We start from the raw sequence: 18,535 nt of genomic DNA, 5'->3' as shown, positions 1-18,535 counted from the left end.
CCAAACATCACATGGCAAATCCACCACCAACTCATAAAAACACAAGGTGAAATCATTTAAGAAAAATAAGGATATATTTAAAATATCAACCCTGTTCCAACACATAAGCAACATCAAAGGAAGACCCTGAAATACCCCATAACATCATCAATAATGCCGCCATTATGACCTCGCGTGCTCATCACAATGAAATATTTTTTCTTGACAGCAGCAGATTGTAAGAACTCAAACACCACAATTATAAAGATCTAAACAACTGCAAATTCATCCTGGAGTCAAAATGAAGAAAAATATTTTCCTAGTGTTTTCCTTTTTACTGCTTAGGATGGTGGTTGATTTTGCTTTTATTTTTCTATTGTCTGATGTCACGCTTGTGCAAGTCTCCCTCCTCTTTAGTCTTTTGGTAGATTCAACAGTCTTTCTATGGTCTTTTTTTCACATAGTTTGGACTTTATAAATCAAATTGTTGTCTTTTCCACTGAATTGTCTCCTAAAATATTGTGAAGGGTGTGATCAATGACACTTTGGGGATTGAAATTATTGTTTTATCTTAGAGTGATAATACTGATTGCATACTTTATTGGTAAGGTGTGCTCATACGATGATGGAGACTTTCCCGTGCTTCTATCTGAGAATTTATTCCTAAACTTAGCCATTAATACAAAAGCTAAGAGACTATATATTGATTTCCTTCTTGGTATTTTTCTCTGCTTTTAAGGATTATTTTTCAAAAAATATACTGGTTTTCATTTTCGGGTGTTTTTTCTCTTCTTTTAAAAGTGATCTCAGAAAGATATAAAAGGGATTTTTAGCTTTTAAGGGTAATTTGAAGAAGATATTGGTTTTCATTTCTAGTTTTTTTTCTCCCCCTATTCTCTTGGTTCCGTGTTTGTGTGTTTTGCAGGTATCACTTTTGGGAGGTGCACGCGCACAAGCAGTAGAGTAGCAGCTATACGCCGGGTTCCACAACATTGGGAGTATACCAAGTCGAGAGTTCCAGGTTCTATTCGCGGGAATTGGTACCTCCCGGCTCCTGTTTCTCTGTCTCATGTGTTAATTACTTTGTTGCCGTAGTATTTCGTACTAGTCTAGTCAATCTAGTGGGCTTGTAGTTACTATTTGCACCCTTTGTTGTTCTGTGTGGCGTTTTTTTTCTCCTTTTTATTTTTAGACCTTCGTAGGTATAGATACTATGGTTTGTAATGGCAGAGTAGGGTCATGTCCTCGGGAAGTTCGGGTGGTGGGGAGGGGTGGGGGATAGGGCAAGGGTCAGGGGATGGGACGGGGCCCAAAGGGGGTAAAGGGAACAAGGTAGCCTGTAGGTTGAGAATTGGATCGTGGAATATAGGGACGTTGACGGGTAAGTTTATAGAGCTAGCGAAGATTCTCCAGAAGAGGAGGTCAATATAGCGTGTGTGCAGGAGACTAGGTGGGTAAGATCGAAGGCGAGGAATGTAGATGGGTATAAATTGTGGTTCTCCGGAGTTGTGAAGGGCAAGGACGGAGTGGGCATTTTGGTGGATAGGGAGCTTAGAGAGTCGGTGGTAGAGGTTAGATGGGTGAATGACAGATTGATGACGATTAAGGTAGTAGTTGGAGGGAGCACTCTGAATGTCATTAGCGCTTACGCGTCGCAAACGGGATTGGACGAGGAGGTTAAAAGGTGCTTGTGGGAGGCGCTGGATGAGATGGTGCGAGGTATTCCGCCTACGGAGAAGCTATTCATAGGAGGGGATTTCAATGGTCATATTGGGTCATCTGTTGGTGGCTATGGTGAGGTGCACGGTGGCTTCGGCTTTGGTGATAAGAACGGGGGTGGTACCTCACTGTTAGATTTCGCTAGAGCTTTTGAGTTGGTGATCGTGAACTCTATGTTTCCGAAGAGGGAGGAACATTTGGTTACTTTCCGGAGTATGGTGGTTAAGACTCAGTTTGACTATATCCTCCTCAGGAGGTGTGATAGGGGGTTGTTCGAGGATTTCAAGGTGATCCCGAGTGAGAACCTCGCAACTCAACATAGGCTCCTGGTAATGGACGTTGGTATCTTGATGAAGAGGAAGAAGAGGTTTGTACGGGATCAGTCGAGGATCAGGTGGGGAGCTTTGTCTAAGGATAATGCGCAGAAGTTGGAGGGGCAGCTGACGAATATGGGTGCCTGGAAGAGTGGTGGGGACGCTAGCGCTATGTGGACGGCGACAACGGACTGTATAAGGGAGGCAACAAGAGAGGTGTTGGGAGTTTCGAAAGGTTACTCTGGCACACACCGAGGCTACTGGTGGTGGAATGACGTGGTCCAAGGTAAAGTGGAAGCCAAGAAAGTAGCTTACATTAAGTTAGCAGAGAGCACCAACGAGGATCAGAGGAGAGTGAACAGAGAAAGATATAAGGAGGCTAGGAAGGAGGGAAAATTAGCGGTCACAGAGGCTAAGACTGCTATTTTTGGTCGGCTTTATGAGGAACTTGGGGGCAAAGGTGGGGACAAGAAGTTATTTCGGTTGGCCAAAGCGACAGAGAAGAAGGCTCGCGGCCTGGATCAAGTGAGGTGTATCAAAGACGAGGACGTTCGAGTATTGATGGAAGATGCCCAGATTAGGCAAAGATGGCAGTCGTACTTTCATAATCTTTTGAATGAAGAGGGGGATGGAAACATCGTGTTGGGGGTAATTGGGGCACTCCAAGAGTCACCGAGTCTTTAGGTATTGTAGGCGCATTAAGGTTGAAGAGGTCGTGGGTGCGATGGGTAAGATGAGTCGGGGCAAAGAGACCGGACCAGACAAGATTCCAGTAGAGTTTTGGAGATATGCTGGTAGAGCAGGCTTGGAGTGGCTGACTAGGTTGTTTAATGTTATCTTCAGGATAAAGAGGATGACTGATGAGTGGTGGTAGAGTACAATGGTTCCGGTGTACAAGAACAAAGGAGATAACCAGAATTCTAACAACTATAGGGGTATCAAGTTACTAAGTCATACCATGAAAGTTTGGGAGATGGTGGTAAAAGGGAGGATAAAGAGGGTAATGTCTATATCGGAAAATCAGTTCGGGTTCATGCCGGGTCGTTATACTATGGAAGCTATCCACCTTATCAGGAGGTTAGTGGAACTATACAGGGATAGGAAGAGGGATTTGCATATGGTGTTTATTGACCTAGAGAAGGCGTATGACAAGGTCACTAGAGACGTCCTTTGGAGGTGTCTGGAGGTGAAAGGTGAGCCGATGGATTACATTAGGGCGATAAAGGATATGTATGATGGAGCTATGACTCGAGTTAGGACTGTGGGAGGTGACTCAGAACCTTTTCCGGTGGTTATGGGGTTACACCTAAGATTTGCGCTCAGCCGTTCTTATTTGCTCTGGCGATGTATGCACTGACAAACCATATCCAAGGAGAGGTGCCATGGTGTATGTTGTTCGCTGATGGTATAGTTCTGATTGATGATACGCGAGGCGCCGTTAATGAGAGACTGGAGGTATGGAGGCAGGCCGTGGAGTCTAAAGGTTTCAAGTTGAGTAGGACTAAGACGAAATATGTAGAATGTAAGTTCAACGACGTGATGGGGGAAGCGGATGTGGAAGTCAGGCTTGACTCACAGGTCATCCTCAAGAGAGAAAGTTTTAAGTACCTAGGGTCAATTATCCAGGGAGATGGGGAGATCGACGGGGATATTACGCACCGTATTGGGGTGGGGTAGATGAAATGGAGGTTAGCGTCTGGAGTCCTGTATGATAAGAATGTGCCACCGAAACTCAAAGGTATGTTCTATAGAGCGGTGATTAGACCAGCCATGTTGTATGGAGCTGAGTGTTGGCCAGTCAAGAATTCACATATCCAAAAGATGAAAGTAGCAGAAATGAGGATGTTAAGATGGATGTGTGGGCACACTAGGCTGGATAAGATTAGGAATGAAGATATTCGGAAGAGGGTGGGCGTGACTCCCGTGGATGACAACTTGCGGGAAGCGCGACTTAGATGGTTCGGACACGTGCGGAGAAGAAGCCTAGATGCACCGGTTAGGAGGTGTGAGCGGTTGACTTTGGCAGGTACGAGAAGTGGCAGAGAGCGGCCTAAGAAGTATTGGGGCGAGGTGATCAGACAGGACATGACGCAGCTTCAGATTTTCGAGGACATGGCTCTTGATAAGAACATATGGAGGTCGAGCATTAGGGTGGTAGGTTAGGGGGTAGTCGAGAGTTTTTCCCTCTTTGTACCAGGTAGTCTGATAGAGTTTTGTTTAGGTTTGTTAGCGGTCTATGTTGTGTTCACATTGTTGTTTTGCATAGTTTTGTGTTATTGTCCTTTCACTTATTCGTTGCTGTTATTTTCTTTCTGGCATCTTTTGTTGTTACGTGCCTTTTCTTTTGTTTCTTTTCTGATATTATTGTCTCTCCTGTTGAGCCGAGAGTCTCCCGGAAACAGCCTCTCTACCCTTTTCGGAGTAGGGGTAAGGTCTGCGTACACTCTACTCTCCCCAGACCCCACTAATGAGATTTTACTGGGTATGTTGTTGTTATTGTTGCTAAGAGACTATATATAGTGCTAGATTTCAGTGGAAGCAGTAGTGTAGAATAAATTATTTCCCTTGAAGTTATCAAACATTAGAAACTGCTGCACTAGAAATTGTATATATTTATCAAGGGAAATTATAAACACGTTTAGGAGTTCAATTGACTTTCTCTAGATCTTGCCTTTGCTTATTCTGCAGTTTATTTACAACAAAGCAATCAAAGCAAGGCTTAAGCAGCAACACAGTTAAATAAACTCCTCATTTATTGGTTTAAGGATTACATTGTTGAAAACCAAAGCAAGCATTTCTCCATACGTATGTCAAACCATATCTTCACCGGCTCGTAAAACCACAGAAGTGCAATAGTATTTGCTGCCCCTACTAAGTATCCAACAGCTGCAAAAATGAACTTCCAGTCAAAATCTGAGTCATCTTGAGAAGTTGGTGGTGGTGTCAAATCTGGACCATTGCTTTCGCAACTGTTGTTGAGAGGGAATCCGCATAGGCCTCTGTTTCCTTTAAAGGAAATTGCTGAGAATGTTTGAAATTGATTACCCGAGGGGATTCTTCCAAACAATTTGTTGAATGACAAGTTCAGAACTGATAGGAACGTGAGATTTTCAAGCTCTACAGGGATTTCTCCAGATATCTGGTTTGATGACAGGTCTAGTGATCCAAGCATTTGTAGCTTCCCGATTGATTTTGGAATTGGTCCCTCAAGGGAATTGTGTGACAGGTTGAGAACATAAAGCGCGCTGAGGTTCCCGTCCATATCTGGGATCACCCCTTGAAATCTATTCGAAGAGAAATCAATAGATGTGTAGACTCTGAGAATTTTCACAAGCTTCATCTCCATCCCTTTGTTGGTTATTGTTACTGTGTCCTGATAGTATAAGTTACTTAGTTGGAGGAACCTATACTGGATGTGATTGTGTCCTGACTCAATGTAATCATCTGCAGCCATCATTCCTTTCCAATTAGATAAGCATTCTGCACCCAATTCACCAGTGAATTTGTTGGAAGCTATATCTATGATCTGGAGATTATGCCAGCTATTACTGGTTGCATCACACTGAAAATCTCCATAAAATCCATTGGAGCGCAAGACTAGGACTCTAAGACTGGATGAGTTCATCAATATGGAGGGGAAACTATCAACAAGTCTGTTATTTCCGACATTCAGGACCTCCAACAAGTCACAATTGACCAGAGACTTTGGCAGCCTCCCTTGTAACTTATTCTCACTCAGGTCTAAAGTTTGCAGAGAGCTACCAGTTGGAAATGCATCTGGTATAACACCATGGAGTTTATTGTTCCCTAGATTCAGCACTCCAAGATTTGTAATATGTTCCAGTAGACATGGTGGTATTGTGCCACTCAAGGCATTGTTGGAGAAATCAAGAACTTGAAGGTAGCTGGCATTGCATATGGATTCAGGAATTATTCCAGTGAGCCTATTATTTCCTAGTGAGAAAAAATCAAGAGAAAGTGAATTTCCAATATAGAGTGGGATGGAGCTGCTGAAATTATTTCTCGAGTAGTCCACATACATAGCAAAGGAAGGTGGAATTGGTAGGTCGCCCTTTAGCCGGTTGGAGTGCAAGTCAAGGACTACAAGATAACTAGAAACATTGTAAGGCTGTTCCAAGTACTCCAGTTGATTGCAGGAAAGATTCAGGTAAGCCAGTGCTCCATCACCAATTTCCCAAATCCAATTTGGTATTGGCCCCTGAATTTGGTTGTCTGAAAGGTCTAACTGTCCCAAACTTCGCAAATTTTTAAGATCAGGAAACTTTTGCAACCGACAAGAAGCTAGATTCAATATGCTTTACTCGGGAAAAGTGAACGAGGACAAATTGCTGCTACTAGTATCAATGGTCAAGTTATTGTAAGAAAGCTCAAGTCTTCTAAGGTTACCGAGCCTCCCAATCAGGTCAAGTGACATTCTTCCACTAAACAAGTTGGAAGAAAGTGAGAGGACCTTAAGCCTCTCAGCTCCAAATATGGACTTGGGAATTGATCCATTCAGATGGTTGTTGCTCAAATCAATAGTATCCAGGAGAGAGGAGGACGCATTGCGGAATTCTTTTACTTGGCCAACAAATTGATTGCCGTTAAGAAAAAGCTGCTGCAAGGTGGGGAGCTCAAAGATATATGCAGGAAGGATCCCGTTGAGCAAGTTGTTCCCTAGATTTATGTAGACAAGCTCTGAGAGTCCTTCAAAATGAGCTGAAGACACGAAACCAGTTAGACCATTATGAGAAAGGTCTAAGTAGCAGAGTTTCTTGGACCGTTGGAAATATGGGATAGAACCAGTGAAATTGTTCGAGGAGAAATCTAAATAAACAAGATTGGTAAGGTTTGCTATTGTGGAAGGTATTGATCCACTGAAACTGCAATTTGAGAGCTCTAACCTGGACAAGTTATGAAGGTTTGAAATGGATTCTGGTAATGAACTAGAAACGTTGGTGTAGCTTAGTGATATCGTCCTCAAAGATCCGTTTCGAGGAAATTTTCGAATATTTCCACTAAGCAACAAATTATTTGACAACTCCAAAATCTCTAGATCTTGTACCTGAAAGATCTTCTCAGGAAATGTTCCCTGCAGATTACAAGTACCAAGGGTCAATGTAGACAAGTTTGTGAAATTGGCAAAATATTCAGGAAATGTGGTAGAGAGATTATTCTGGTCAAGATGGATGGTAGAAAGAAATCGAAGCTTGGAAAGTGATTCATCAATGGGGCCTGAAATTCGACAAGTACGCAAGCTCAAGACTGTCAAGTTCAGCAAATATGAAGACAAAGATTGACACCACTCACTCTTCTGAGCTGAAAGATCAACACCATCAAGGTAAAGCTCCCTAAGCTCTGTTGAATTCTCAATGAATTGTTTCAAATTGGGATTCTCTAGTTTTAGAGGTTGAATTCCAGGGAAAAGAGTTGAGAGATCAAGAGTAACTAGCCTTGTTAATCTTGATAACATCATAGGAATTTGGCCAACAAAACCGGCATTCGATAAATTCAGGTACTTCAAGTTCGTTAAGTTGTCTATACCAACTGGTATTCCAACATTGAACCTGTTGTAAGCCAAATTTAGCTTCTCAAGATACTGAAGACTGAAAAGAGCACTTGAATTCTCAATTCCACCAGAAATTGCCTCATTATCCAATTCCAAGTTAATCACATGACCAGAGCTATCACATGTCACCCCATCCCATTTGCAACAGTCACTTGTGTTCTTGTTCCAATATGCCAATTTATTTGACCCACTAGAGTCATATTGTAGGCTGCCCTTCAACTGCAGCAACAATGATTTTTGATCATCAAGACATTGAGAGGAAACCAAGAAAATCTCATTACCTGATAAGATTTGCCAAAAGGGTATCAAGAAAAACCATAGAAAGTGTAGAGTTCTCATTTTCATGCAACTTGTATAGGTATATGACTGAAGTGTAGGAGAATGAAATTAAAAAGGAGAAGATGATTGAACAGAAGCAGAGAAATGGTCAAAAGGAAAATAAGAAATTACGCGTTTGTGTGCATTATGGCGTTCGTACAGATTGCAAATTATTCTTTCTACTTGTTTGATGTTGGCCTTTTTGGTTCATTCAGTGGAAGACTTTGATCAACTGTGGAAAAAGTTGATCAAACCACGGTGTGTTTGGTACGAATTTCTAATTTTCTCATGTTTGGTTGACTTAAATATTTTGGAAAACATTTTCCTTATGAACTCATTTTTTTACAATTGGAGGAAAATGTTTTCCTTATCAAAAGAAGGGAAAACATTTTTCAAAACTCCTTCTCAACCTTCCCCACCTCACCAACCCACCCCACCCCCTCTCCGAAGGATTTTTTTTTTAAATTTCAGTTTTTCCGTTACCACCCCCCACCCCCTACCACAAAAAAAAAAAAATTTACCTTAATTTTTTTTTTTGCAATTTTAAATTTCTGTTTTTCTGCACCACCTACCCCAAATCCCTCCCTCATGCCCCCCTCCTCCCTTCCCGCAATTTTTTTTTTTTTTTTTGTAATTTAAATTTCTATTTTTTTGGTTTTACTGCCTCCCCCCCCCCCTCCAGGAAAATATATTTAAATCAGTTTTACTTTTTTTATTTATCGGTTTAAAGGTTCAAAATTTTACAAGTTCCAAAATTATGAGTTCGGAGGTTTATGTGTTTGGAAGTTTACGGGTTTAGAAATTATAAAGTTTACAGGTTCGAAATTCCGCGGTTTTAAAAGTTTAGCGGTTCGAAAGTTTATGAAATTTGTGGGTTCAGAAGGTTGTTGGTTTGAAAGTTTATGGCGTCATGTTTATTGTATCTAAATTATTTATGAATACTCTTGAGAAGTCATTTTCCTTAATTTGCGTACCAAACACCGAAAAATGAATAAGATTACTACTTGTTTTCCAAGAAAACATTTTCTTTAAAAACATTTTTTACGGAAAACATTTTCCGTTATACCAAACACACCCCATGACTTCTTGCATTTGTTTGAATTTATGTTAAGGGGTTTCTATGCTATTTTGCCATTGGATTATGAGATGTATGCATTTTCATTTACCAATGCTATTTCTCTTTTTTCATTCTCTTGGTAAATTACTAAGGAACCAAAGGAATAAGCAACTTATATCGAGTGGTTTCTTCACCTTTCATGGTAAATGTAAAGATATCATCACCATTTGGACTAAGATAAGTTGATTCCTCCCTACTCTCTTTCCAAGTCCAAGATAAGTTGATTTGTCCTTTTTATGCATGCTAGTATCAGTTATAGAGGAAAGTCAAGAGTAAAAGCTTATTGAATATGAAGATTTTAATTTATTTTTGTGAGAAGAGTTAAATAAACTTATAAAAATTTGAAAAGTCTTGCCTTATGACTTACGAGGTGTCTTTTGAAGAACAAACTGTGAGCTGCATGAGGTCAAATTGGGTAATAGCTGATAATTATAAAAATATAATTAATGCAAATTAATTATTAAAACAAATTAATGATGAAACCAAAACAAACTGTGAAGTTAATCTTCTTTTTTCCTCCCTATGTTCCCTTCTTTTTTGGGAAGAGGAGGGGAAGGGGAGCAATGTTCTCTAGCTTATACTTTTCTTTCTCCTTTGTAGTCTCTAGTCCGTCTCCACGCATTCTAGATTTTAATGTTATTTTTAATGTTACTTACGAGACTTCCACGCATTCTTGTGGAAGTCTCCCTTGTGTCCCTCTTTAGTCTTTTGGTAGGTCCTTGATGCATTTATGAAATCTCAAGGCCATCTTCAACGTAAAGTTACTCCGACCATTACTTTATTTTTTACTCCAAAAAAAATATATTTTATTTTATGTTCTTCCATCTTTTCATTATTATATTATTATTTTTTATTTAAATTTTATTTTTTATTTCTATTAAAGAAAATCTACCTTTTTAATTTTTTTTACATATTCTTCACATATAATTTAATATAAAATTATTTTATACCATAAATTTTTAAATAATATAATTTGTAAGCAAATATTATAGATTATATATATTAACGAAGCTATAATAATTTTGGTGTCTCTGGAAACGACATACCTCCATACTCAGTTATTATGCTATTTACCGTAGTTTCAATTTTTATGTATTTTTAATTTTCATGTATTTTCATTTAATGTATTTTTAATTTTCACTCTTCAATTCTAGCAATATCTAATGTTTTATATTCGCGCCTTTTAATTTTAGCAACATCTAATATTTTATATTCGCACCTTTTAATTTTAGCAACATCTAATATTTTATATTTGCACTATTTATTTTTTGAGATGATTATATATTTTTTGTACAATTATAACTTATAATAAAATTAACTTACAATTTTACATAAAAATAACAAATGCACAAAAATTAATTTACCAAAATTATACGCCAAAGTTAAGATGTAAAATTAATATTATAAAGATATTACATAAACATAATTAGGTATATATAAAGAGATAAATTAAAAGAGTTAAATAATAAAAATAATAATAAAATAAACATGAATAGTAATGGAGGAGATATATAGTGCCACTCCATATTTGGAGTAACACTATTCATCCCCCATTTTGGGGGCAAAAATGGGGGAGCATTGAAGCTGCATTATGGCAAAAAATACCCCCATTATGGAGAAATGGGGGAGGGTTGGAGATGCCCTAATGTCACTTTGACTAGACATGAACAGTTCCGTAAAAATTGTATGGGGTAGCCACTTTTTAAAGTGGTATTTACTTTTTATCCAACATTTTTAATGCTTAGCAATAGTAGTCACTAGTCTATTAAAATTAATATGAAAAAAACTGTGTTACCCTTTCTTCTATCTCTTTCATGTGTTAGGGAGAAGAATTGTGCCGCCGTCTGTGAGACAGAAGGATTTTCCGGTGGCGACTATCGTGGACTCCGCCGCCATTGTTTTTGTACTAGGCCATGCTAACAATGTTACTCTATGTTATATATAAAAACTTAATTTGAGAAATTCTTGAACAAGCACTATGATTGTTCAAAGATTAACGTGCTAGTTTTGTTACTAATTAAACTAGTCGTGATCTTTAATCGTATGCAATTATGGTGGTAGATGTATTTCCATTTGTGATTTATGTGATGTATTTTTGGTTTTCTACTACGTTATGGATCCTTCCATAACGTACAGTTACAAGTTCAAAAGTTAAGTCTTGGTCCTGAACTTCGAGTTCCAAGTTCAAAAGTTAAGGACACTTGGTCCTGAACTTAGACTAACAAGCTTAAAAGTTAAGGACAATAGGTTATGAACTTACAATTACAAGTTCAAAAGTTAAGGACAATAGGTCCTGAAGTCCTGAACTTAGACTAACAAGCTCAAAAGTTAAGGACAATAAGTCCTGAACTTAGGCTAAGAAGACAATAGGTCCTGAACTTAGACTAACAAGCTCAAAAGTTAAAGATAATAGGTCCTGAACTTAGACTAACAAGTTCAAAAGTTAAGGACACTTGGTCTTGAACTTACAGTTACATGTTTAAAAGTTAAGGACACTTGGTCCTGAACTTAGACTAACAAGCTCAAAAGTTAAGGACAATAGGTTCTGAACTTAGACTTACAAGTTCAAAAGTTAAGGACAACCTTAACTTAGAGTTACAAGTATAGAAATTAAGGACAGGTGGTCCTGAACTTCGAGCTCCAAGTTCAAAAGTTAAGGACATGTAGTCCTGAAGTCCTGAACTTAGAGTTACAAGTTCAAAAGTTAAGGACACTTGGTCCTGAACTTTATGAGCAGAAGGGTGTTTTCGTCCGGGCAGGTAATATTTATTAAAGCAGTAGCTAAAGACTAAGATATTTTAAAAAGTGGCTTAAAAGTAAATACATGTGTTATTAGTTGCTAACCGTGCACTTCCTCTAACAGTTCCCTACTATTCAGCATTTAGCCTTCCTGATGTAATCTTAGAGCCCGCGAAAATAACTTTTAAGTCATTTTTTTGTGTTTAGATAAAATAAAAAGTGTTTTAAACACTTATTTTTAAGCTAAAATAAAAAAATAAGTCAAAAGCTAAAAGTTAAAATTCCTATCTTATGGCTTATACTTAAAAGTCACTTAGAATATGTCAATCCAAACGAGTTCTTAGTCTTCCGTGCAATCTTCTTGAGAGTCCAGGAAGAACTTATAGTTTTATTAGGCTATAAGGTGATCTTGAACAAGTGATTAATGATACGGCACATTCATTCCCTTATCATGAGAGGCAAATTCATGATTTAAACTTGATAGGTTCGACCTATAAGGTTTTAGCACTAAATTCATTGTACCTTGAAATAATTATAGGTTTATATTCAGGGGCGGAGCTAGAAGCCTGGTGTCACGACCCTAAAACCCTACCCGTCGTGATGGCGCCTATCGATAAACTAGGTCAGCCTCAACTCAACAATAAACACGATAATAATAAGTTTGAAAATATTTACGGAAGCTTTTGGCAGTTAAAGAATTATTTGAAACATAAGAAATTTCCAAGAACAGATACAATCCAGCCCAAAACTGGGGTGTCATTGAGTGCATGAGTATCTAAGGAAAATACATAGTCTATTATAATATCTAAGGGAACAACCGAAATACAACTGGAAAATAAGGTGGAGAGCCAAGTCCTGCGAACGTCGTGTAGATACCTCAATAATCTTCTACGTAAGAAGCCTCGATCAACCACTGCCACTGGATCCGAAGTGCCTGAATCTGCACACGAGGTGCAGTGGGTAACGTGAGCACACCAACTCAGTAAGTGACAATTCCAACCTTTGGACTGATAGGTAGTGACGAACTCAACCTCATCAAAGGTAACAGAAATAATGTACAGAAATGTAGGCATGCTTTCAGATAAATAAACAGCTCGAACAGTAAAACAGAGCAAGTAAGAACAAGGTAACGAAGTATAACTCTGCTACATCTACATGTCAATGCACATATTGTATGCAATGCACCATGTTGAGTGCCTCATGTGCCCACAATCTCAAATGCTCGTCCACTTAGTACTGTATATGCCTCATACGGCCCAGGGAAGATCCATCCCGAAATATATACATCTTTGACAACAGTCACACAGTACTGAGGAAGGCCATTCCAACCTGTGGAGAAGATCTATCTCCAGATAATAACAGTGATAACAACCTCACAACCACTCGGTACTGTATATGGCTCACAAGGCCCAATGAAGATCCATCCGGAATATATACACATCACAGACCATCGATCTCCAGTATCGAGGAACAGGCCAACCAGCCTCATGGAAAAGATCCATCTTCATACCAAGGGAGGATCCATCCCTGAATATAATCAACTGCGCTCACTGGGGGTGTATTACAGACTCCAGAGGGGCTCCTACAGCCCAAGCGCTATCACAAGCCAACGAAGGCATATATCAATAATCCGTTGCGGCGTGCAAGCCGATCCCATAACTATCACTCACAATCAGGCTTTCGACCTCACTCAGTCATCACTCTCCAGTCTCACACACACGGGCTCATAATGTCATGAAACTAGCCCAAAACAATGATATGATGTGCCAAATAATAATAACTGAGACATGATATGATATGCATGAGCAAGACTAAGTACAGAATATCAATGAATGCAATGAGATGACAGCAAGAAACGATCACTCGGGTCTCAACAGTATCGACGTGAAGCCCTAACAGGATATCTAGCATGTTTTTACAACACATTTACTTAATCACATGATAGAAACACGAACATCAACAAGAAAGAGCTACTAAGTGGTACCGTGGAATGATCCAGACCGCAATTCTCACAGTGCACGCCCACTCGCTTGTCACTTGGCATTTGCGTCACCTCGATAGTAATTATAGAACACATAGTTCAGGGTTTTGAACCCTCAGAACCAAGTTTGGAAGCGTTACTTACCTCAAACCAAACCAAAACTCTAGCTCGCGATGCCTTGCCTCTCGATTCGGCCTCCAAATGCTCCGACTCTAAGCAAAATCAGTATATTATCATCAATATACGCTAAAGGAATGAAACCCATACGAAAATTATCAATTTAGACCAAAAATCCCGAATTTGCTCAAACCCGGCCCCCAGGTCCACGTCTCGGAATTTGATAAAAATCACATCACAAGAATCATCATCCTCTCACGAGTCTATACATACCAAGAACATCAAAATCGGACCTCAAATGGCCCCTCAAATCCCCAATTCAACTCTCCAAATTTTCTTCCATTTTCCCCCAATTTTCACCTTAAATTCCCAAATTAAATGATAAAAATTAAGACATAAGCATGAGATTTAACCAAATTTGAGTGAAGAACACTTACTCCAATCAATCCTCTGAAAATCCCCTCTAAATTCACCTTCTCCCGAGCTCTCTGATTAGTTTTTTAAAATATGAACTAAACCCTTATTTTTGGAACTTAAAGATTCTGCCTAGGTGCTTCATTCTTCGCGAACACGGTCAAAGCCTCGCGTTCACGAAGCACAAAAATCACTGCCCAATTATTCCTCTTTCGTGAACGCGAATTCCTTTATGCGAATGCGAAGCTTCACTTGCCCAAGCCTTCGCAAACACAAACCTACCTACGCGAACGCGATGCACAAACTCCTGGGGTCCGAGCCGCTCCAATTTCCCTACGTGAACGCGACTCTTCTCACGCGTTTGCGATTCACTGGAATCCAAACCTACGCGAACGAGTCCCCTGACTCGTGAACACGTCCCCTGACTCACAAACGCGAAGAACATTTTCTCCCCTAGACCAAACTCTTCTTCGCTAACGCGAAGAACAAACCTTCTGCAACAGAAACCGGCAAAATCTGCAACTCTCAAAACCAAGAATTGGTCCGTTAACCACCCAAAACTCACCCGAGGCCCTCGGGACCTCAACCAAACATGCAAATTCATCCCATAACATCATTCAAACTTAGTCGAACCTTCGAACCACTCCAAACAACATCAAAACACCAAATCAACCTCGGATTCAAGCATAAGAATTTATAAACTTTCAAATTCCACAAACGACGCCGAAACCTACCAAATCAACTCCGAATGACCTGAAATTTTGCACACACGTCACAAATGACACTATGGATCTACTCCAATTTTTGGAATTCCATTCCGACCCCGATATCAAGATTTCCACGCCGACCGAAGAACGCCAAATTTTCAATTTCGCCAATTCGCACCTAAATCAACCACGGACCTCCAAACCACATTCTGAACATGACCCTAAGCCCAAAATCACCTAACGGAGCTATCCGAACCATCAGAATTCACATCCGAGACCTTTCACACATAAGTCAACATCCGATTGACTTTTCCAACTTAAGCTTATTCAAAAGAGACTAAGTGTCTCATACCTCTCCAAAACCACTCCGAACCCGAACCAACCGACCCGATACCACATAATACAGATGAATAAGACATAAAGAAGCAAAATGGGAAAAACGGGGTTGAAATTCATAAAACGACAGGCCGGGTCGTTACACTTGGCTATGGGTTCAGCCGATAACTCTGTAGTTTTTGCTAAAATAGTGTATTTGTGTTAAAAATTTATGAAATATGTGTAAATATTAAAATTAGTACCAACCTACTACCACTCAAAATGTCGTTCTAAAATTTAGAACTCATAAAGTTGAAATCCTAGTTTTGTCTCTGTAATCATATCTAATATTTATCGAAATTTTAGTAAATTTTCACATGTAATATATGCTCCTCAATAAAAATATTGATTTCGGGTGAACCCGTTATCAAACGGTTGCATTCGCCTCTGCATTCGAATATCAACGTAAATGTATCAGATACGGTTGCGAAACGTTTCTTCTAATCCTAATAAGCCCATAAGATTAGATTAATGTTGGTAGAAACTTCATTAAACTAATCATAATCATAGGGAAAGGTGAACCGAGTGATATTTAGGGAAAAACATAAAAAAACATCTTATATGTTCTCAATCATGATACAAGCGGAAGAAAAACATTTCATGATATCTTGTTTTTTATCATCCAACTCCAAAATCCGAGCTTATATAATTTATCAGAGGGTGTCAATGAGTCGGGTAGCCCGCCAGGTCTCGATACCGCTCCAGTAGCGGGCTGCTCATGCCGGGCTCAACCGTCCTAGTTTCTGGGTAAAATTTGTGTGGAATTGTCACTTTTTAAAGTGGTATTTATTTTTTATCCAGCATTTTTAATGCTTAGCAATAGTAGCCACTAATCTATTAAAATTAATATGAAAAGACAGTGTTACCCTTTCTAAGTTTTTATGATCGGCGGAATTTTCCTTACTTTTGGGCTTGCTATCGTCTTCATTGTCATGGCTGTTATTCGAGTAAGACAAATTTGGCCTCCAAATGAGATTCCTCCAAAGAAAACGTTGCTACTGTTTTACTTTCTCAAGAAGAAAACTTGCTATTGTTATGTTTGATCTTTAGGACTTTTCTTGTTAGGATAAAGATTGAGGAAAAATAGGTATGTAGCTTAAAAAGGTGAGTGTGAAGAAGAGAGAATGGGAGCTACAAGCTGTCTGAAAAAATGGAGGAGGGTCGTCGAAGTAGGGAGGTTATCGGAATTTCAAAAGTTAAGGACACTTGGTCCTGAACTTAGACTAACAAGCTCAAAATTTAAGGACAATAGGTCATGAACTTACAGTTACAAGTTCAAAAGTTAAGGACAATAGGTTCTGAAGTCCTGAACTTAGACTAACAAACTCAAAAGTTAAGGACAATAGGCCCTGAACTTAGGCTAAGAAGCCCAAAAGTTAAGGACAATAAGTCCTGAACTTAGACTAACAAACTCAAAAGTTAAGGACACTTGGTCCTGAACTTACAGTTACAAGTTCAAAAATTAATGACATGTAATCCTGAAGTCCTGAAGTTAAGTTCAAAAGTTAAGGACATGTAGTCTTGAAGTCCTGAACTTAGAGTTCCATGTTCAAAAGTTAAGAACATGTAGTCCAGAAGTCCTGAACTTAGAGTTCCAAGTTCAAAAGTTAAGGACATGTAGTCCTGAAGTCCTGAACTTAGAGTTCCAAGTTCAAAAGTTAAGGACATGTTCAAAAGTTAAGGACATGTACTCCTGTAGTCATGAACTTAGAGTTCCAAGTTCAAAAGTTAAGGACATGTTCAAAAGTTAAGGACATGTAGTCCTGAACTTAGAGTTCCAAGTTCAAAAGTTAAGGACATGTAGTCCTAAAGTCCTGAACTTAGAGTTCCAAGTTCAAAAGTTAAGGACATGAGCAGAAGGGTATTTTCATCCGGGTAGTTAAAATTTATTAAAGCAGTGGCTAAAAACTAAAGACATTTTAAACAGTGGCTTAAAAATAAATACATGTGTTATTAGTGGCTAACCATGCACTTCCCCCAGTTTCTGGGGGCTAAATCTAGCCCAAAGTAGGCCTAGCTCAAATATACCGAGCCTTTAGTCAAAAATATATGGAAATTATCAACTATGTCCATTTATAGGTAGCTCATTACAAAAATTGGCCAATTGATAAAATATTACTAAGCCAAATTAGCTATTTGTAGCAAAAATATATCATATTTTTGCTTTGTTTTGAGTGGTGTTATTAGAATAGATTGGGCACAATTTAAGGAGCTTGAATCTCAGTTTTGGGATGATTTGGTGAAGTTTTGAGGTGGTTTGAATTGAAATTCGGTAAAAACTTAACATGAAAAAAATGATATGCGTATCACATTGTGTATCATTTGTGTATCACATATGTATCATATTTGTATCTATTGTGTATCATATGTATATTCATGTATACCTGTGTGTGAGATACATGTTTGATACATGTGTCGCATAAGACTTTTTTGAACTCGATTTAATTATGAATTTTGATACAAAATCAGTCCAAATCACCTCCAATCTTCCTCAAATTTTGTATATTGACTTGTCTATATATTTTCAATGAATTTCAACTATACCCATTGAAAAAGTTCCTTTTTTGTTTAGAATTTTGGAATATTTTATATACTTTTTGTTTTTCATCGCGTTATTTGCTACCTCATCCATAAAATTTTCTTTCTGTCTTGTATCTAATGTTGCTAATCACTCTTAAAAATATGGAAGGTGATTTTTGCATGTGATTCTTTGGGAGAAACAACCCTATTATTTGGGTTTTCAATTTTTATTGGCTAGTTTTGGTAAGTCTATGATTAATGGCTAGAGGTTGGTAAGTTGAGATTTATTTGGGACATTTATATAAGTTTCCCAAAAACAATATTGAGAAAGTGACGCTCTATGGCCTCCTAAAATTTTTATTAGCCTATGTATTTTTCATTAATCCGAAATGGCTTTTATACCCAATTAATTGACAAGTTATAGCCATTATTCATAATTCACAAATTTTTCTTCTTTTGGTCCGCCAACAGCCCATTATATTTACGTTTCTATGTTGGCAAATCATCTTTAGTATAGTACATCCTTACTTTCGGAAACTAATGATGCAATTTAATATATATAGGGTAGCATAATATATATCAAGGGGCTTTTCGTATGTTGTCAACTGTGAAACCTCTTGAAACAAATAATTATGTTTTTCCTTCTTTTCGTTAATTTAAATTTTC

At 38.5% G+C, this 18,535-nt stretch overlaps 2 protein-coding genes and 1 pseudogene across 2 annotated transcripts; 2 read left to right on the top strand and 1 right to left on the bottom strand.

The window, feature by feature from the left end:
- The first annotated feature begins 1,574 nt into the window (after positions 1–1,574).
- LOC138873812 (uncharacterized) lies at positions 1,575–2,696 on the top strand. Its single transcript, XM_070152290.1, has one exon. It carries the CDS (start codon positions 1,575–1,577, stop codon positions 2,694–2,696), a length of 1,122 nt encoding a protein of 373 aa, XP_070008391.1.
- Positions 2,697–3,689: 993 nt separating this feature from the next.
- On the top strand, positions 3,690–4,751 carry LOC138873811 (uncharacterized). The gene is made up of 2 exons (XM_070152289.1): positions 3,690–4,166; positions 4,701–4,751. Exons 1-2 carry the CDS (start codon positions 3,690–3,692, stop codon positions 4,749–4,751), a joined length of 528 nt encoding a protein of 175 aa, XP_070008390.1.
- Positions 4,722–8,014, bottom strand: LOC104223902 (receptor-like protein 7; annotated as a pseudogene).
- Between the last annotated feature and the right edge of the window lie 10,521 nt (positions 8,015–18,535).

This window comes from Nicotiana sylvestris, chromosome 7 (assembly GCF_000393655.2).
Source record: "Nicotiana sylvestris chromosome 7, ASM39365v2, whole genome shotgun sequence".
Classification (NCBI taxonomy): domain Eukaryota; kingdom Viridiplantae; phylum Streptophyta; class Magnoliopsida; order Solanales; family Solanaceae; genus Nicotiana; species Nicotiana sylvestris.
This window is presented reverse-complemented; position numbering and strand designations above follow the sequence as displayed.